The sequence below is a fragment of the Macroventuria anomochaeta genome, assembly GCF_010093625.1.
Source record: "Macroventuria anomochaeta strain CBS 525.71 unplaced genomic scaffold BU25scaffold_46, whole genome shotgun sequence".
Classification (NCBI taxonomy): Eukaryota; Fungi; Ascomycota; class Dothideomycetes; order Pleosporales; family Didymellaceae; genus Macroventuria; species Macroventuria anomochaeta.
In genome coordinates, this window is record NW_022985407.1 from 34,682 (window position 1) to 52,775 (window position 18,094).

General features: G+C 54.4%; 7 protein-coding genes across 7 annotated transcripts; 3 read left to right on the plus strand and 4 right to left on the minus strand.

The window, feature by feature from the left end:
* The first annotated feature begins 338 nt into the window (after positions 1–338).
* On the plus strand, positions 339–2,190 carry BU25DRAFT_443273 (uncharacterized protein). The gene is made up of 2 exons (XM_033709349.1): positions 339–1,160; positions 1,230–2,190. The coding sequence occupies exons 1-2, from the start codon at positions 412–414 to the stop codon at positions 1,966–1,968; spliced, it is 1,488 nt and encodes a 495-aa protein (XP_033556412.1). The 5' UTR covers positions 339–411; the 3' UTR covers positions 1,969–2,190.
* Positions 2,191–2,194: 4 nt separating this feature from the next.
* Positions 2,195–3,613, minus strand: BU25DRAFT_415380 (acyl-CoA N-acyltransferase). The gene is made up of 3 exons (XM_033707528.1): positions 3,356–3,613; positions 2,887–3,058; positions 2,195–2,734 (listed from the first exon to the last, which is right to left on the minus strand). The coding sequence occupies exons 1-3, from the start codon at positions 3,494–3,496 to the stop codon at positions 2,403–2,405; spliced, it is 645 nt and encodes a 214-aa protein (XP_033556413.1). The 5' UTR covers positions 3,497–3,613; the 3' UTR covers positions 2,195–2,402.
* A 556-nt stretch (positions 3,614–4,169) lies between these two features.
* BU25DRAFT_352660 (uncharacterized protein) lies at positions 4,170–6,385 on the minus strand (the record flags this gene model as incomplete). Its single annotated transcript, XM_033703419.1, has 3 exons — positions 4,170–5,450; positions 5,513–5,653; positions 5,702–6,385. Coding segments are annotated over 3 exons (2,106 nt in total), but the record flags the coding sequence as incomplete, so codon positions are not given.
* Positions 6,386–7,865: 1,480 nt separating this feature from the next.
* On the minus strand, positions 7,866–12,720 carry BU25DRAFT_443276 (IkappaB kinase complex, IKAP component; the record flags this gene model as incomplete). Its single annotated transcript, XM_033709350.1, has 8 exons — positions 7,866–9,559; positions 9,609–9,951; positions 10,001–10,154; positions 10,202–10,740; positions 10,787–10,879; positions 10,929–12,095; positions 12,458–12,490; positions 12,543–12,720. The coding sequence occupies 8 exons, from the start codon at positions 12,718–12,720 to the stop codon at positions 7,918–7,920; spliced, it is 4,149 nt and encodes a 1,382-aa protein (XP_033556415.1). The 3' UTR covers positions 7,866–7,917.
* A 214-nt stretch (positions 12,721–12,934) lies between these two features.
* On the plus strand, positions 12,935–16,645 carry BU25DRAFT_495164 (antiviral helicase). Its single transcript, XM_033711836.1, has 3 exons — positions 12,935–15,530; positions 15,578–16,140; positions 16,192–16,645. Exons 1-3 carry the CDS (start codon positions 13,059–13,061, stop codon positions 16,370–16,372), a joined length of 3,216 nt encoding a protein of 1,071 aa, XP_033556416.1. The 5' UTR covers positions 12,935–13,058; the 3' UTR covers positions 16,373–16,645.
* Positions 16,451–16,786, minus strand: BU25DRAFT_213154 (uncharacterized protein). The gene has a single exon (XM_033701230.1). It carries the CDS (start codon positions 16,724–16,726, stop codon positions 16,529–16,531), a length of 198 nt encoding a protein of 65 aa, XP_033556417.1. The 5' UTR covers positions 16,727–16,786; the 3' UTR covers positions 16,451–16,528.
* Positions 16,787–16,960: 174 nt separating this feature from the next.
* BU25DRAFT_352597 (tethering factor for nuclear proteasome STS1) lies at positions 16,961–17,968 on the plus strand (the record flags this gene model as incomplete). Its single annotated transcript, XM_033703415.1, has 2 exons — positions 16,961–17,033; positions 17,115–17,968. 2 exons carry the CDS (start codon positions 16,961–16,963, stop codon positions 17,966–17,968), a joined length of 927 nt encoding a protein of 308 aa, XP_033556418.1.
* Between the last annotated feature and the right edge of the window lie 126 nt (positions 17,969–18,094).

An 18,094-nucleotide genomic window follows, 5' to 3' on the forward strand; every position in this document is an offset into this window, starting at 1 on the left:
CCTTCGCGTCTGCGGTGTTGCGCCGATTTCACTGGCTGGGCCTGCGCTCGACTCTCCGGCCGCCATCCTCTGCGCCCACGCGCGATGGTTCTTGCGTCTCGGCGTAGGGGGCTCCATTGGTGCAGCAGTTCTGGTGTCGCGCGTAGCCACTGTGACGCTGCGAGTCTTATCCGCGCGCTGGCCGCAAGCATCTCCTCCTCTCCACCCGCGACATACACGGACATGTTTCCATGCGCTCAAGGATAATAGAGCACTTTGTACATAGATGCACCTCTCGATCGTCGAAGCCATGCCCGGCCGCTAAGCACACACCCCCCCCCCTCCCCCCGTCCCCCCCCCCCCCCCGCATAAGGCATACCTGCGACACAAGCCCCTGAGCCTGTCTCCACAGCCCTGGGCGTGGAATGCGCCATGGAACCTCCTCCACCGAGCAGCAGCAGCGTCTTCAGCAGACGGCCCTCCTTCTTTGGCGGCAAGAGCAGACACAAAGCCTCGCGCTCCAACGTGCCACCGACGCTCTATCTGCCGCCGGCGTCACCTATTCAAGCGCACAATCCCGCCGCGCCGCCGCCAGACACAACCCCTCCTCTAGCCAGCCAATCCGATCCGCCCGCGAGAGCACCGACAACGTCACAGAAGCGCTCCCGGCACAGCATCTCCAGCACCGTAGGGGATATCGGGCTGCAGTTGCGGAGGAGCCGCAGCACGTCCCTTCGGAGCGCCGCGTCGTCCCACCATAAGAGGCACCCCTCGGCCTCCACCATGCACTCCGTCTCGCTCTCGCCCGAGAAGAGCGTCCCTCCTGCGGCGCCCATATCTGCCTCGCGCCCGACGCTCTCCATATCGACCTTCTCGCGCAGCAAGGCCAAGAGCAGCGACAACGTCAAGCCCGATGGTGGCGGCCTGCAGCACTCGGACAAGACGCCCTTGAGCGCCCTCGACAAGCCCAAGACTCCCTTCGGCATGGCCGTCCCTATCCCGCTGCGGCACCCGCCCAGCCAGAAGGAGGTGCAGCAGGCACAACGGCAGGCGAGCAACGCTGGCCTCGCGCCCGCAGCGCCCATACCCGTCCCCAGCGGCGCGAACCCCAACATCATATTCCAGCACATCCACGAGCTTGCCTCGAAGCGCATATCCACCCTGGACTATCTGCGCAAGGCGTGCGTCCCCCATCCACCCTCCCCACCCTCCCCACCCTCCCCACCTGCCTGATCACTAACAAAGCGCAGTCATGAAGGCAGGATATACTGGTTCAACACGCTCCTCTTCTCCAAAACCGACCTCGGCCGCCTCCCCTCCTTCACACCCCGCAACCAATCGCGGCGCGCAACCCAGTACCTCCTCCTCGGCTTCAGCCTCCCGACGATCCTCGACCTGCACGCCAACTCGCCCGCCGACTACCTCCGCGCGCTCAACGCCCTGCTCCTCGAGTTCGAACAGTACCAATCCATGCACCCGACCGACGGCTCGGCGCCGAGCCTGAGCCGCGCGAGGATACCGCAGATGTTCAAGCGGGCAAACTTGGGCGGAAAGGGCCGGCGCAGCAGTTCAGCGGCCGGCGATTTTCCTCTGGCGACACCGCAAGCGAGTTTTGGGAGTGACAACGCGAGTATGATGGGTGTGGACTCGCCGCCCACAGACGATCTGCTCCCGAATGAGACGTATCTCTACCTCCAGACACCGAGTCTGCCGTTCGATCCGGATTTTTTTAGCACGTTTGCGACGCTGTGCGATGTGCTTATTGATTGCTACGCGAAGATGCTGAGTATGCTCTCCACGCCCGAGTCAGTCACGCTGGCCGGGCAGGGCGTGCCGAGCACAGTGGGCGATTTGTTCAGCAAGGCCGACGCGAGAGTGCGAAAGATCATCTTGGCAGGTGTGGTGAGGGAGTTTGAGGAGAGCTGTCGACAAGGGGTTCGGGGAGAGGTTGGAGGTGTAGGGAAGGTTGTGCTTGGAGGGCTGATGTAGCGATGGTCTTGTGCATCAGCACCAGGGAGAGCTTGGCTGGGGAGCATGTCTGGCGTGTTTATGACTTTTATGAGGAGGAGTTGGTGTTTATGATACCCGTGTGGGTCGCTGCATAGCGATGGCGTTTTTGCATAGTTGACATGCTAGACAGCGAGGCCTGAATTCACGTGATGACGACAAGTTCCCGCTTGCCTCATATATCTATATAGCCTGCGCGTCGTGAAAATGGACACGTGCTTGATGACCGGGTTTTCCGGGTTTTCCTATCAGCAGCTCGTTTCCACGAATCTAGCACGCATGCCACTCCATCGCTATGCACCGGATCACTCCCCATGCTCGAAAGTCTCTATGCTCTCCATCTCATCATCAGTAGCTCTGTCTTCCTCTCTATACCAAAGCTGCAAACTTCGGCGCCAAGAACGAAGCTTAGCTGCTTAAGCAGCAACCTCCTTCTTCTCCACGACCTCGACCAAATCCGCCACACCTCTCTGCCTCCCAATCGCCACCTTCTGCAGCTTCTCGCTCCCAACCGCCTCACCCTCATCCTTGCCCTCACTCGCGTCTCCGTCTTCAGTGAAGTCTCTGGGAATATTGGTCAGGTCCATGCGCATGCTGTACGCGTCCTCGCCGTCGGCGTAGTACTTGGCTTCGACCTTGTCGACGGAGAAGCCGAGGGTTTCTTTGTACAGGTTTAGGGCGGCGATGTTGGACATGCGGACGTGCAGGGAGACGTATTTGGCGTCGAAGGTTTCGGCCATGGCGCGTTCTACAGGATATCAACATACTTGTCCATTGATTTGAGGTGGAGATGTGTGGTTCGAGTTGAGAGCTGGTGGGGATTGGAGTTGGAGTGGGGAGGGAAATTAGGTGCACACGTGACGAGTTCAAGGTAAGACTGTATAGGAACAGAAGACGTACGACTCTGACGCATCAGCTTTTCCGCCAGTCCGAGACGACGATGCGTGCGCATGACTGATAGCGACGTGATGTGGCCGTGCGGGATACCGTCGGTGGGCTCTTCTTCCATCTTAGCAAGGACGTACCCTACGATCTTGGGTGGGTCATAGGGTGTCTTTGGGGGGCGGGAGACCTTTGCTTGTCAGTTTTCGTTCTGGTGGGAATTGATGTGGGAATTGTAACGGAATCTATAGGTTTGCAAGAATGGTGGATGTTGCAGGTTGAACATGGGATGCGTGTGTGCTGCTGGCTGAGGGCCTACTCCTTCGTCGAGACACGAGTGCCCATCATCAAACCCTCCGCCTTATCCCAGCATTCATTCCAGCTCTTGAAAGCCAATTTCTTCTCTTTTCCACCCGCCCCCTCTTCCAACTCTTGACATTCACAACCCCGCATCGCCCTTACCATCCAGAGAAGAAATTGTACTCACATCAACAGCGACATAGCTCAACTGCGGCCAGCTCATCGCATGGTAGAGATAGTACTTGCAGAAGTAATTCTCAGGCAAGTTTGTGATGTTGGCGAGTTGGACGTGTGGGATGTCGCTAGGGCGAAGGAGGCGGATATCCATCTTCTCAAACGTTTTCCTTTGCTAACTCTTGCTTGACTGTAGGGATAGCTTCGATTGTTATGATTGAGCCCTTGGTAGTGACTGAGGACGTATCACGCGTTTAGTTGTTGATGTTTGTAGATGTCGAAGCTGTTGGTGTGGCAGTTCCGACGCTCGGAAACTTTGGGCTGTGCGTTACGTCAGCGGGTTCGACCAATCAAAGATCAGGACACAGAACCACCGCGAGGAAGCCACGATGCGCAAGACAACAAGCATTGCACGGTAATGGTCACGGACAGTGCTCTTCCAGTCATGCAGCACTTTCTTAGAGGCGTGTACACATATATTGTGGATGGGCGAATCAGAATCCTTGTATGCTGATGATGATTGTCAGTGGATCTGAAAGCGTCACGAAAGAGCTAGAAAACTGCTACTCAGCACCACCACGAATTCCTGCCTTGTAAACAGAGACAAGGCATACGTTGCACACTAACATTGAATTTAAGTCTTCCATTCACTATTTTTGTATGCCTCATTAACTTATTGTCCCATGTCCCCGTCACGTATACGTGCCAGACCTGCCGACAAGCACAAATTCATACTATCTACATAATCGATCAATGTGTTGCTGGCGTAGAAGTAAAGAAGGATGTAGCTTTGCTCAAGTGTGTACAAGTCGGCTGAATAGTTCAGACTACCGTCCTAGAGCAGCATCGACCTTCGCTTTGACCGTCGGCAATAACCCCTCCGTAAGAGGCACACACATGCCCACCTTGATGCCGAGATCTGTCGCGGTGTAGTAAAGCACGCAATTCAGCCACTCTCGTCGGGCTACAACATCGATTCCTTTCGGCTTCGTGATGCCGAACTCCAATGTCGGTAGGTTTACAGGGTGGTCATATGGATGTGGGGTCGAGGAGTCGAAGATGTGCGTTTTTGGTGCAGCGGGATCCCACACTGGTGTTGTATTCGAGTCAGTGTGGCCATGAGAGAAAGGCTGTCGTTCATGTGGAGCATCGGGGATCAGTAGGTGAAATTTCTCCTCCTGCTTAATGCTCTCTAGACTTCGACCTTGATATGGCGGCGTCTGGTATGGATGGTGCATGTTCTGCGTCAGTACGTCCGGCACAGGTGCAGGCGATTCATGTGTTTGTGGCGAGTGATGACCAGTACTCGGTGGGCTGATGGGCGCTTGTGAGTCTGGAACCAGACCCGATCGTAATACAGCATCCATGATACCGAGTGGCCACAGGTTGACGTAGCCTCGCATGCCCATAACGTCCTCGTACGACTTGCCATATACGGGAACGGTGAAGCTCGCGAGAATGGCGGAGCAGCTCTTCTCGATGATGTTGACGAGTTGGACGGTGGCGAACGAGTGGTGAACGCGTAGCGATGCGCTGTCGAAAGTGACTGGCGCAAGTTCGTTCTCGAGTGCGAACGGACTGGCGAAGTTGGGTGATAGAGGAGCTACCGTGACGGGGTTAGCCTCTGGCAGTCGAAACATCCAATTTAGGATCTCGAGCAGATCGCGAATCAAGAAGATACGACTTGTGCGGTAGAAGCCCCACACCCAGCATGTCTTCAGGTTGGAGTAAGAGTGAATCTCTTCTGGCGCGCCTCGACTGCTAAGAACAAGCCTCTGCCACTTCCCATCGTAGGTCGCTCGGACTTCTGGTGTATTGGGCTCGAACCGATATCTCCAGATGAGGGGTATGTTTACCTCCCACGCCTGATATTTTTGATCCAAATCAAGCGCGGCTTGCAGAAGCTCCGCAAGATCTCTCCTATTAGTGGGAGGAGTTGCACTTTGTTTGATCTCATGCCACTTGGCGTGCAGTCGTGCTTCCCTATGAATGAGCTGCATCACAAAGATACCGGTCTGGTTATACATGCTAGGCAGATGCTGCCTTACATTGATCGCATCATTGACAGGCAGTGGTGGTGGCTTCCCGGTATGTAAGTTACCAAGCAGCTGTTGCCAAGATATCAGCTGCATGAAAGGGTTAATGTACTGTAAGAAAAATGGGAATTTACCATCTGGGCATATGCTACCTCGTACAGTCTGGCAGAGACCGGATTACTGTAGAACTGTTCAATGGAACGCATGTTCACCAAAGCGTTCGCACCGTTCGAATGAGCGATGTAGGTCCCTTGTCGTTGCTGAGAGTTGATGTTCTGCATTTTTGTCAGTATCGAGTCGAAGTACCTGAAAGGACAACGCACTTCGTAAACGCCCATCAAATATACGGAACATAGGGCCTCATCAGACATTGCTTGCGTCTTGTCCGCGATCATCTTAGACAACAGGACCATGCCTCTGCCCAAGCACTCTTCTCCAAGTGCTGCAGCTTGAGGTGCGTTGCATCGGTTTGCGAAATTGACGTAAGCAACCGCGTTGACGACGATCGCCACACATGAGTCCTCCGCAGCTCTATTGTACAACACGGGGATGAAGCTCCACAGAGCATCGGACGGCTCATTCGACGGGTGGTTTGGTGACTCAAGTATAACGAAGTCGTACAAGAATCGCTCGTAAGCTATGCGGCGAAGATCTGGCGTCAGCTCCGGTGCGATGGTGAAATTGTCGAACTTGGAGATGGCCGCGGTGCCATCAAAGAAATCTGTATGCCCCTCATAAATAGTTGCTGACTGATGTTGAGTGCTGCTGATGGATGGGTGACGATTCCGCCCTGCTGGTGAAACGCTATCGCTTGGAGGTGACCTTTGGCTGTGGCTGTTCCCACTGAATGCTCGTTGCTGCGACTTCAATCTTTTCCGCCATAGGTCTTCGGCTCTCTGCGCAGCAAACGCGGTTTGATTCCGAAAGAGAAGGTTTGCCTGATCGCGATACTTGCACTCGTGGTCCGAATTTGTGCATCGGTTACAGGCCGGTTTCGTCTCATCGCACTAGGTCACAGATGTCAATGACGTTTCCCAGCAAACGACGGACACTCTTCTGGGTGATCATCTAACGTAGCCACGAATGGGAGAGGAGTGTATAGACTGATTAGCCACCGGCAGATAGCAAGACACGTGGATGAAAGCAAATTCACCTTGACTTTCCGAGCCCTACAAGGCTCACAACCTTTACTGGGTCGACCGCGATACGACATTTGGCGCCCTGAAGGGGTATGTTTGACTGGTGAAGTAACGAAATAGTCTGGACAGGTTCGTGGGAGAGATACTATAAAGGTAGATGAGTTTGGACAGCCGTGAGTAGCTGAGGCTCCTCAACGAGGTTCCCCAGCTTGAATCGTGACGCGACACACCACACCAGTGGACCTCCTCCGACTCCGTGTCGCCTTTTTTGCTCAACTGGGACTGGGATAGAGAGTGAGACCGAAAGGGCCCGATCAGGTGGGATCGTGTCGCTGTCTCTCCACACGCGCACGAACCGCGGCTGAGGATGACCTGGAGCTGGGAAGCTCGGCTCCTTTCCAACATTTGTTGTGCCTGGATCGTTGATCTGCGATGTCCCGCAGGTCGAGATCAGACGAAGTTACCAAGGCCAATCATGGTGACGCCTTTGGTCAGGCTCTAGCCATGTTCACGCGATCAGCGTCGGTAACTCGAACATCTCCGCATCCGAATCGGCTGCTTCCGTGCTGGAGAATTGCAACACCAAACACCAGACATTATCGATCATCGTCTGAAGCTCAAAATTACCGGCGTCAAGCGTTCGGTTTGAATTGCGTCGATGGCTGGCACGAAAAGCCTAACTTTGTCAAGGGAGTGCGGATGACGTTGCAAGTGTTGATCCAGGCCGGTGTTGATGTGAACCCTGAAAGCGTCCATGTAACGTGAGTTTCCATCATGACCTTTGCTTCTAACGTGTTTCCGGCGCAGTGCCTGATCCGAATAATCTTCTGGATGCAGCTCGCGACCTTGGGTCCGGATGTTGGCAACTGTTTGATCGACGAACGTTTTCGAAGCATTGACATCCGTTTCGCGATATGCGTTTTCACAGCTCACCGGTGTCGCTGCTACTTTGATTGATGAATGGTGACGGGGCAGTTGCGGTCAATATCCGCAGTCCCAGTTCTCTTCAAAGTCGAAATAGTGTCAATTATCGTGGAGACCAGCCGAGCTTCAACTATAGGTGCAGCCCAAGGGACATCTTGCAATGACTCGACTGCCAGCACATCTTTTGGGCTTAGTGCTTCGTGATTGATGACCGGACGCAAGGCGATCAAATTGTCAGCTTAGAGCCCGTGAAGGTCATTTGGCGCCGTCGAAGGAGACAATGTTAGATAGGTAGCCTACGTCATCGCTGCCATCGTTGTGTCAAGCGCGGAGAACAGATAGAATGCTGGGTAGGTGAGAGCATGGCTTGAAAAGAGGTTGTCAACGTGATCCAGGAAGCCAACCGCTGACGTTGTCTACATAGGTGGACCGTCCGCGCCTCCTTCCTGCATCCAACTAAGGTAGTCGCGTCCATCTCACAACAAGCTCAGCCTGTCAAACCCCTTAACCACCGGCGCTTCCCTTTTCCTCTCCACCTCCTGCAAGCTATCCCACAACGTCGCATCCCCACCCGTCGGCTTCAGCGTCCCATCTATGCCCTCAACACCATCCTCGACCTTCTTCGCCGTCTCAGGGTCCACAGGATACATCTCCCTGACAGCATCCCTACACCTCTCGACAACATCCTGATGCGCCCGACTCACCGCATCAGCACGCTCTCTCATGCCTCTCTTCACAAGACCCTCAACTAAGCGCTGGATATCATCTTGCATACTGTTGATGCGTTCGATGAGGCGCTCGATAGAGTTTGTGAGGTACTCCTCTTCGTAGACTGTTCCTTTCTTGCCTCTTGCACGCTTGCGCTCCTCGCGACGCTTGTTCTTGCTGGTCTTGCGCGTAGCGGTCGTGTTGACTGTACCGGTCTGTTTTGTGTATCGCGTCATGAACGTGCCGCCGCTTGTTGTGTCGGTGGGGGCGAGGGATATATTATCAGGGATGTTATTGTTGATGCCGTCCATGCCGTCGTAGAATGCCATTGGGTCGTCTGCCTTCTTGGTGCGTAGTTCTTGTAGACGAGGGACTTGAGCGAGCAATTGTGATCGCATGTCGGCGAGAAATTCGGTCATGTCTGCACTGCGCTCGACAAGGGATGGGTCAATGACAGATTCTATGAGGGAGGGATCGCGGCGGAGGATAACCAGCCGAACGGCTTCTGCAAAGTGATGTCCGCGGCACATGAGCTTCGCAGCGGAGGGCAGGTCGGAAAGGTAGTCGAGGGTGATTGTGGCTGCAGAATGGTAGTCTTTAGACTCGGTAAGGCCTTCGGCCAGCGAGGAGGCAAGGTCTGATAGCTCTTCGTCGGAGATACCGGCCAGCGTTGCGGAGGAGAGCGCTTCACGCCAGAGATTGGCGGAGCGGTAGCTGGGCCAGGCTGAGGCGTGGTCGGACAGGTATTCGTATGCGAGAGCAGCTTCTTTGTGCTTGTTTGTGCTGCTGAGGTAGTCGGCGTAGAGACGCATAATCTTCTTCAAGTGCGCTGAGTCGTACTGATACATGTCCAAGGCCTCAGTGTACAGAGCATGCTTCTGGATGTATTCTTGCGCTTCGTCGAATGCCTGAAGTTCTTTGAGATGTGTAAGCGCTTTGGCGCGTCGGCCAAGCTGATCATCGATTTGGAACTTCCGTCGGACATCGGTGAGATCTTGAAGCGACTGCAGATGAGGAAGGTACTCTCTAGGGTCCTTTTGCGACTGTTGAGCAATCAGTAGAGCAAGGTCGAGGTTGTACAATCCCAGTGAAGTATCGTAGAGCTGGTTGACATCGGCAAGGAAGCAGATATGCTCGGCAGCTTTATCTGTGAGAGGGTCTTGGGACGACTGTAGCCTGCCGACCATCTCGAGTCCAGCTTCCAAAGCAGGCGGCACCTTGGAAACGTGAGATGTGATGATGTTCTGTAGATGCTCGTCTTTATACTGCTGTTGCTCCAGCACAGCAAGGAATGCATCGGCAATGCGGTTGACCTTGTTCGCAACCTGATCCTGTGATAGCTTTGACTTGTTTACGAGGTCCTTAGTCTTGAGTGTTTCGCGGTACATTGTCTCTGACACGTCCTCATTTCTACGATTGTTGGTTAGATTATGCGAACAAGATGCTGCTGAGAGCTTACCGGAGCTGCGACAGGAACAGGTCAATGTGCTCAACCTTCTTGATTTGAGTGACGATCAGCTCAATGCTCTTCATGAAACGCTCAGGGTCGTGGTCGTGCAGAATATTCATGTCCACGCGCTGATTACGGCACGCAAAGAACGCGTCGCTGTACTGATCAGCCTCGACACTGCGTCTTATCGCCGCAAGCACAAGCGCTCGAGGGTAGATGGTCTCGAGGTTACCTCGTGGCATCTGTAGGACCACCGAGTAGGTTGTTGGCATCACGGTTACTAGCTTCGCGCCACGCTCGATACTTCGGCAGCGTTCATCTGTTTGTGGCTCATCTCCCGGTACTTCGAGTTCTGATCACTGTTAGGGTGGTACTCTTATTGAACGACATTGAACTCTTACCATCTTGTGTTGTCAAATGCACGAATTTGAGAAGATGCTGTGTAGTTGTAAAGATGAGATGAGCCGGTGTAACGACAAATGAGATGCAGTTGCGGACGAGTACGCGGTCGTTGGCAAAGAGCACACCGCTTTTGGTGAGACCGAACGCAATATTCTGCCATTGTTAGCAGTACTCTCGAATAATCAAAAGGGTCCACTTGCCTGTCCGTCTATGGTGACAACCTTGGCTTCAGGTGCGAATGCAGGGAATTTCTGCATCAACGTAGTCTGCGGTGGCAGATCCGATGCTGCCTCGTTCGTGTCAATCCGGTGTAATGCACCGTTCTGCAACTGCAGATAGAGGCTTCGATAGTCCACACTACTTGTGAGCGACGACACACTGTCTGCCTCTACGATGGTACCCTGCGGAAGAAGCGTCTGGCCCTCGCTTCTCCATAGCAAGTTCTCGTCATCGGCCCAGCTGTCTGTCAACACATACAGTTGCTCATCGTCAACGAAGGTAACATGGCGTGCGGACTGCCCCTCAAGTGCATCACTCTGCCACAAAAGTGATGGCCTCGATATCGGTCGCTTAGTTACATCGAGTCCATACACTGCTAGATGGCTGTGCGTGAGGACTGCAAGCCTTGTGCCAGACTTGGAAAGTGCGACATCGGTGGGCTTGTGGTCCAACGACAACGTACAGAAGGCCATAGGTGGTGGTACATTGGCAACCCTTAACGGTGTAAGCTTCAAGGACACTGGGTATGTTAACAAAAGCAACAATCGCGAAACTGTACTACTCACAGCCGTCAATCGAAGCAACGAGGCCGTAGTCGTTTGGTGGGGCGATCGAACCGGTCGCTGCAGCGGACAAGAACTCGGCGATCTGTAGCGCGCCTTGACATACTGTTAGACAAATGGCATCGCGACCGACAAATATACACACCTGGTGTCGAGATGGCAACCGCGAGTGGTCGCTCAGCATGCCATGCGCACAAGGCTGTCTGTGTCGCTGTTTCAGGAAATACCAGCTCTTGCTTGAGGTAGTAGTGATAGTTGCTCATTGTCCAGAGCTGTACCTTGTCTGGATGCGACACTGCAAGCACACTCGAATCGCTGTTCCACTTCAAGGTCAGCGGTGTGATCAAAGCCGCAAGCTCTTCTTGCGTAAAGCGTAGATCGAATTGACCATGACGAAGCCCGTTTCGCTCGAAAAAGACGACTTCGAGCTTATCGCTGGTGCGACGAACACTGGCGATGAGATTGCCGGAAGGCCGCCAGCTGAGTGCGCCCTCAAGTCCATCCACTGGCTCGCTCACACTGTCCAACTGGCCCTCTCTTGAGTACACTCGAATCATGCGGCGTTGCTCCTGCTCGACCTTCGTCAACGCAAAGTACGCGCCATCTCCTCGCCAGCTAATGGTGACGGATCGATCGTCGAACGGACTCAACTCTCCCGCATCTATGTGCTCGGGTACGGTAGGATCTTGTAGTGCCCTCGCTCTTTTGCCCTTGAACTGCGTTTCCTTCTTTCCCCATCCAACAGAGACATGATTTGAGACGTTTACGTCTTCCGGTGCGAGTGTGATGCTTGCGATGTTCTCGATGTCTCGGCTCATAAGGAGGAGAGTGTCCGCATGTGTGGTGATGGCGAGAAGTTCTTCATCCGGTGACCATGCTGCAGCGGCAATACCAGCATCAACTGAACCCACAATCTCAACCAGTTCTTCGTTCGCAAGTGGATTCTCTCGAACCAGGATGATGTCGCCGCCAGCTAGGATTAGGCATGATGTCGTTGTGTCCGCGAAATGGTGTAGGCTCAATATCGAGTCGTGCGTAAGCGACGGTAGTGGACACGGTGCATCCCATGCAGCTATGCTTTCCAGTCGGTCTTCGGCGCCGCTGCGTGTGTAGTGTAGTCTCTTGAGTTCGATGGCTGCACGTGACTCAGATGGTCCAAAGGCGCATATCAGCGAATTTGACGCAGCGTCCCATGCTGTCGCAGTGAGGGGCAACGGATCTTCCCCAGAAAACTGCAGGAGCGACCTTCCCACGATCTTGAGGTTTCGCATCCTTCTGATATTTCGTGGATTTGGCGGCTTTTTAAGTTCGCCTGGCAAGATGGTGGAAATCAAACAATTTTCATTCGAGGTACGACTCACGCTAGTGTGCCTTGTGCCAAGACTGCATCATCACGAAGGTATGCATGTGTAGCCATGACATTGCGGCGAGAGCTACAACTTTGAAGGCTGCAGCAGTAGTGACAGGCAATGGAATTGATGCTGTTGTGTCTAGTACAGTTGCCGCTGGGATCTTCACTTATACTACAGTTTCCCATGTCTCCCAATCCCCTCAGGCCATGTCCATGATTCGTTTGCAAGCATTTACGGCTTGTTCTTCTTTGTCTGCCAGACTGTAGAGGAGGTGCGGTTAGTTTTCTGCGCGGTCGAGATGCGGTCGAGAGTGATAGCTTACCAGCCAGGAGGAAGGGCAGGAAGAAGCCAGTAGCTGTTCCTGTTAGCTATGCCATATCACCCGTTCTTCAGCGTGCCAAGCTCACCCATGAAGCCCCAGTACTTGAAGGCAAAGCCCTTCTTCAGCGGGTCGAAAGGCAAGTTGCTGCGGGGACCCTCAGGGTAGTGGTAAGGGGAGGACATCTGCGCGCGGGTCGACTGGAAGCCACGGCGGGCGACGAAGGTAGGGGCCGAGGCGGCGCGGAAGGTAGCACGTGCGAGCATCTTGTGAAGTCAGCGGAGAGTGTAATTGGCGCGATATCGAGCGTACTTTGGCGTTGTGGTAGAGTGGAGAGGGGTCGTTGCTGGTGGAGTGATGCGGTTGACGAAGGTTGCGGCAGCAGCTCTCGAGTGCCAAGGAAGGAAGCCCCGACGCACCGACGCGCCAGCGCTGTCGCGCGCCTGCCGTCAACTTTTTAGGATCTTCACCCAAGTCGAGGGCGTCGTTTCGCTCACCAGATCGCAACAGCCCCGCGTCCGTGTGGGCTTCGACACTGTGCACACCAAGAAGGTCACTGCATCCACTCAGCACATCAGCGGTTTTTTTATCGAATATCGCCGCCATGGACGACCTGTTCGACGTGTTCGATGGGGACAATGGCGCGCAGAACGCCCCCAAGAAGAGCAAGAAGCGCCAGGCAAATGGCGCCGTCAAGACGCCCAGTGTAGATGCGCCCAGTGTAGATGCGCCCATGTCGGATGCGCCCATGTCGGATGCGCCGGTAGCGGGCAGCGAGCGGTCCGAGGAGAATGAGACTGAGAGCAGCGCCCCACAACACCTGAAGCGACAGAAGCGCGACGCCGAGCTCGAGGCCATTGTGACCGACGACTTTGAGACAGAGCAGACACGTGAGGTTGCCGCAGCGGCCGGACTCCAGGCGCAGACGGTGCAGGACGGACAGGGCGTGGTGCTCTCGCATCAAGTCCGCCATCAGGTCTCACTCCCACCCGACTACGACTACGTCCCCATATCCGAGCACAAAGCACCCGCCGAGCCTGCGCGCGTGTGGCCCTTCACACTCGACCCCTTCCAGCAAGTCTCGATTGCATCGATACAAAGAAACGAGAGTGTCCTGGTCTCGGCGCATACATCCGCAGGAAAGACAGTCGTGGCCGAGTACGCCATTGCGCAATGTCTCAAGAACAACCAGCGAGTCATCTACACGAGCCCAATCAAGGCCCTCAGTAATCAGAAATACCGAGAATTCATGGCAGAGTTTGGCGATGTTGGTCTTATGACGGGTGATGTCACCATCAACCCCACCGCGACCTGTCTGGTCATGACAACTGAGATTCTGCGATCCATGCTGTACCGTGGCTCCGAGATCATGCGCGAAGTTGCTTGGGTTGTCTTCGACGAGGTCCACTATCTGCGTGACAAGTCGCGTGGTGTGGTGTGGGAGGAGACCATCATCCTGTTACCCGACAAGGTCCGCTACGTCTTCCTGTCCGCTACGATCCCCAACGCCATGCAGTTCGCCGAATGGATTACCAAGACACACAGCCAGCCGTGCCACGTTGTCTACACCGACTTTCGACCAACACCTCTACAACACTACTTCTTCCCGCAGGGTGCGGACGGTATCCACTTGGTTGTCGATGAGAAGGGTGTCTTCCGAGAGGAGAACTTCCAGAAGGCTATGTCGTCGATCGCAGACAAGGCAGGATCCGCCGCCAATGACTTCATGGCGAAACGCAAGGGCAGGGGCAAAGATAAGAAGACGAATACTGGTGGCAACAAGGAAGGCTCCGACATCTACAAGATTGTCAAGATGATCATGGTCAAGAGCTATAATCCGGTCATTGTTTTCAGTTTTAGCAAGCGAGACTGTGAGAACTACGCGCTGTCCATGAGCCAACTCTCGTTCAACGACGATTCGGAGAAGGCTATGGTCTCGAAGGTGTTTAGCAGTGCCATTGAGATGTTGTCAGAGGAGGATCGTGCGTTGCCTCAAATCCAGCACATTCTCCCTCTGCTGCGAAGAGGTATCGGTGTCCATCACTCGGGCTTACTGCCCATCCTCAAGGAGACCATCGAGATCTTGTTCCAAGAGGGTTTGATCAAAGTCCTGTTTGCAACCGAAACCTTCTCCATCGGTCTGAACATGCCGGCCAAGACTGTCGTCTTCACCAGTGTGCGCAAGTTCGATGGTGTCGCACAGCGATGGGTAACACCATCTGAGTTCATTCAAATGTCTGGTCGTGCAGGTCGTCGTGGTCTCGATGACCGTGGTATTGTCATCATGATGATCGATCAGCAGATGGATCCAGCCGTCGCGAAAGAGATTGTTCGTGGACAGCAAGACAACCTGAACTCTGCGTTCCATCTCGGCTACAATATGATCTTGAACTTGATGCGTGTCGAAGGCATCTCGCCTGAGTTCATGCTTGAGCGCTGTTTCTTCCAATTCCAGAACACCGCTGGCGTCTCGAGCCTAGAGAAGCAGCTGGGAGAGCTTGAGAACCAAAGAGCAAGCACAGTCATCACAGACGAAGCAACTGTGAAGGACTACTACAACCTGCGACAGCAGCTTGACAGTCACACCAAGGACATGCGCGATGTCATCATGCACCCCAACTACTGCTTGCAATTCCTGCAAGCCGGTCGCTTGGTCAAGATCAAGTTCAAGGACTACGACTTTGGATGGGGTGCAGTGGTCGCTTTCACACCAAGGAGAGCGAACAAGGGCGAGATCTTGCAGCCTCAGGAGTCATATGTCGTCGATGTCTTGCTGTCAGTTGCGAGTGACAGCAAGTTCGCGCCACAAGCAAATGACGGATTGCCACCAGGTGTCCGGCCGCCCCCAGCAGAGGAGAAGGGCAAGATGGAGGTTGTACCCGTGCTACTGAGCTGCATCGAGTCGATAGGGCATCTCCGTGTGTTCTTGCCCAACGAATTGAAGTCAACTGAGCAGAAGAACAGCGTGCGAAAGGCCTTGGATGAGGTCAAGAAGCGTTTCCCAGACGGTATTGCAATCTTGGATCCCATTGAGAACATGAAGATCACAGACGAGAGCTTCAAGCGTCTGCTCAGGGTAAGCAGCTGCAGAATTGCTATTGAAGTCGCCACTAACATTTGCAGAAAATCGAAGTTCTCGAATCGCGTCTCCTGTCAAACCCCTTACACAATTCGCCTAGGTTGCCTGAATTATACAGCCAGTACGCAAACAAGATGGCGCTTGCAGACAAGATCAAAAAGACCAAGAAGGACATCGCTGATGCATTGTCTGTTATCCAGCTTGACGAGCTGAAGAGCAGGAAGCGTGTGCTTCGACGTCTGGGCTTCATTGACGACGCCGATGTCGTTCAGCTCAAGGCCCGTGTTGCCTGCGAGATCAGCACTGGCGACGAACTCGTTCTCAGCGAGTTGCTCTTCAACCGTTTCTTCAACGAGCTCACACCAGAGCAGTGCGCTGCTTGCTTGAGTTGCTTCATCTTCGAGGAGAAGAGCAGCGAGGTTCCAGCGCTGAAGGAGGAGCTTGCCAAGCCGTACCGCGAAATCCAGCAGCAAGCAAGGGTGATTGCAAAGATCTCGCAAGAGAGCAAACTCACAGTCAACGAGGACGAGTATCTCAAGACATTCAAGTACGAGCTTATGGATGTTGTTTACGCCTGGTCCAAGGGCGCGACGTTCGCGCAGATCTGGTATGACGAGCCCTACCCGCGTATAAGAAACATGCACTAATTCGTTTGCAGCAAAATGACCGACGTCTACGAAGGCAGCCTGATTCGCCTGTTCCGCCGGCTCGAAGAGTTGCTGCGACAAATCGCTCAGGCCGCCAAAGTCATGGGCAGCGAGGAGCTCGAGCAGAAATTCACCGCGGCGCTCGAGCTCGTCCGTCGCGACTTGGTCGCCGCACAGTCATTGTACCTCTGATTCAGGCAACAGCTTAGCTTCGTATTGACTTTTGCGGCAATGAGGTGGGATTTGTATAGCATTTTCAACGTTCTCTTGGTCAGTATGGTACTCTTTCCGGCGTTGCGTCTGTTTGAGCATGGTATAACGTCGACGCTACCGGAGCATACCAGCGTCTCAGGCGTACGAGGGATGCATCGGCACTGTGCACACCAAAAGGCGTTGTGGCGCGACTGCTATTCTGGATAGGAATTTACTAGGTCTACCACCGCCGACATTTGCGGTGAACGATCCCCCGACACCATTGTTTGAACTTTCACCGTGATGTCTTGCTGGTTGCTGTGCTGGAAGTGTCTGGATTCTGACAAGCGGCATGATTGGGCGGCGTGACGCATGGACGTCTTCTACCCGTGGACCCACATCCTTGCCTAGCTTCCTTGACATTCGTCTTGTGGCTTTCCTCCTCGAACCACAACACACGTCCAACCAACACTGCCAACCGCACTTCCCACGATATTCCACCGTTATCGATTCACCCTCCACGCTTTTCGAACCGACTGCCGACCACGCAGACAGAGTGTTTCCACATCGTTTGCCGGGCCGGCCGCCATGTGTGACATCAATCAAAACTTCCCCTCCGCTCCACACCAGCTGCACAACCGCTGCTCGCCCATGCGCAACAGTACGTATACGTGCCACCAACATCGCCGGCACCACCACCACCACCACCACTATTGTGCACCTACTGAAAATACCATCGCAGCCCTCTCGCCTTCCTCCGCCATGTCTGGCCGTAAGCGGAAAGCCGATGACGATATCGAGGATGAGCGCATGTCTCAGTCACCGTCCAACTCGCCTGCCATTTCTTCACGACCGCCGCCTCGCTCGATACAGAAGCGTGTGCGCTCGAACATCTCTGGTCGATCTCTCCCTCTACCCCGCCTCCTCGAGACTCTCTCTCCCGACCAAATGCGGAACCTGCTGCAATCGATATGTCAGCGCCACCCAGACATCGGTAACGAGGTCGTCACAACAGCACCACGGCCAAGCATACAGTCGACATTGGAGGTGCTCTCCAAGTACGAATCTGAGTTCCAAGCGGCATTCCCATTCGGCGGCAGCTCGTCATCAGACTATGCATACAACCGGGTACGACAACAGCTCACAGAACTGCTCGAAGCACTGAAAGACTTCACACCCCACTTCCTCCCGCCAAACGAACAGCAAGCCGCCACATCACTAGCCTTCCTCGATGGAGCCACCGACGTTATCCACCGCCTGCCCAACTGGGACACCTACCAACATAGCCGTCACAAAGAGGAGGCATACGAGGAGATGGCCAAGGCTTGGGCGATGGTCATCCGCGAGGCGGCCAAGAAGGCAGGAGGTATGCAGCTGCTGTACGGTGGCTGGGACCAGAAGATTGCAAAGCACAATGAGGTTTCAGGCGGAAAGATGCAGGAGGCAGTCAACGAACTGCGGGGTGGATTGGGTTGGATGGCCGCCGAGACGCCAGCGCCTGCGGCAGGGGGACAAGCCGATGCCATGTCCATTCGACAGCAATTGTTGAACGGCAGCTATGGTATCGGTTCTCCTGCTAGCATTGGAGCTTGGTAGATGTTGACGTTACTTAGGGTACCCAGCCGTTTGCCGATATGAGGAGTGCTATTATCGTCCCAGCGAGATTGACGATCACTTCTTCGGCAGCTGACAGCCCTGACGTCCTCCCGGGTCCCCTTTTCA

Excerpts from the sequence above, each read along its gene's own strand:
- BU25DRAFT_443273 (XM_033709349.1), top strand. The coding sequence starts at position 412 with ATGGAACCTCCTCCACCGAGCAGCAGCAGCGTCTTCAGCAGACGGCCC. Across the intron at positions 1,161-1,229 it reads CTGGACTATCTGCGCAAGGC|TCATGAAGGCAGGATATACT; the intron begins GTGCGTCCCCCA and ends AACAAAGCGCAG.
- BU25DRAFT_415380 (XM_033707528.1), bottom strand. The coding sequence starts at position 3,496 with ATGGATATCCGCCTCCTTCGCCCTAGCGACATCCCACACGTCCAACTC. Across the intron at positions 3,059-3,355 it reads TGAGCTATGTCGCTGTTGAT|GTCTCCCGCCCCCCAAAGAC; the intron begins GTGAGTACAATT and ends TGACAAGCAAAG. Across the intron at positions 2,735-2,886 it reads AAAGCTGATGCGTCAGAGTC|AACGCGCCATGGCCGAAACC; the intron begins GTACGTCTTCTG and ends GATATCCTGTAG.
- BU25DRAFT_495164 (XM_033711836.1), top strand. The coding sequence starts at position 13,059 with ATGGACGACCTGTTCGACGTGTTCGATGGGGACAATGGCGCGCAGAAC. Across the intron at positions 15,531-15,577 it reads GCTTCAAGCGTCTGCTCAGG|AAAATCGAAGTTCTCGAATC; the intron begins GTAAGCAGCTGC and ends TAACATTTGCAG. Across the intron at positions 16,141-16,191 it reads GCGACGTTCGCGCAGATCTG|CAAAATGACCGACGTCTACG; the intron begins GTATGACGAGCC and ends ATTCGTTTGCAG.
- BU25DRAFT_213154 (XM_033701230.1), bottom strand. The coding sequence starts at position 16,726 with ATGCCGCTTGTCAGAATCCAGACACTTCCAGCACAGCAACCAGCAAGA.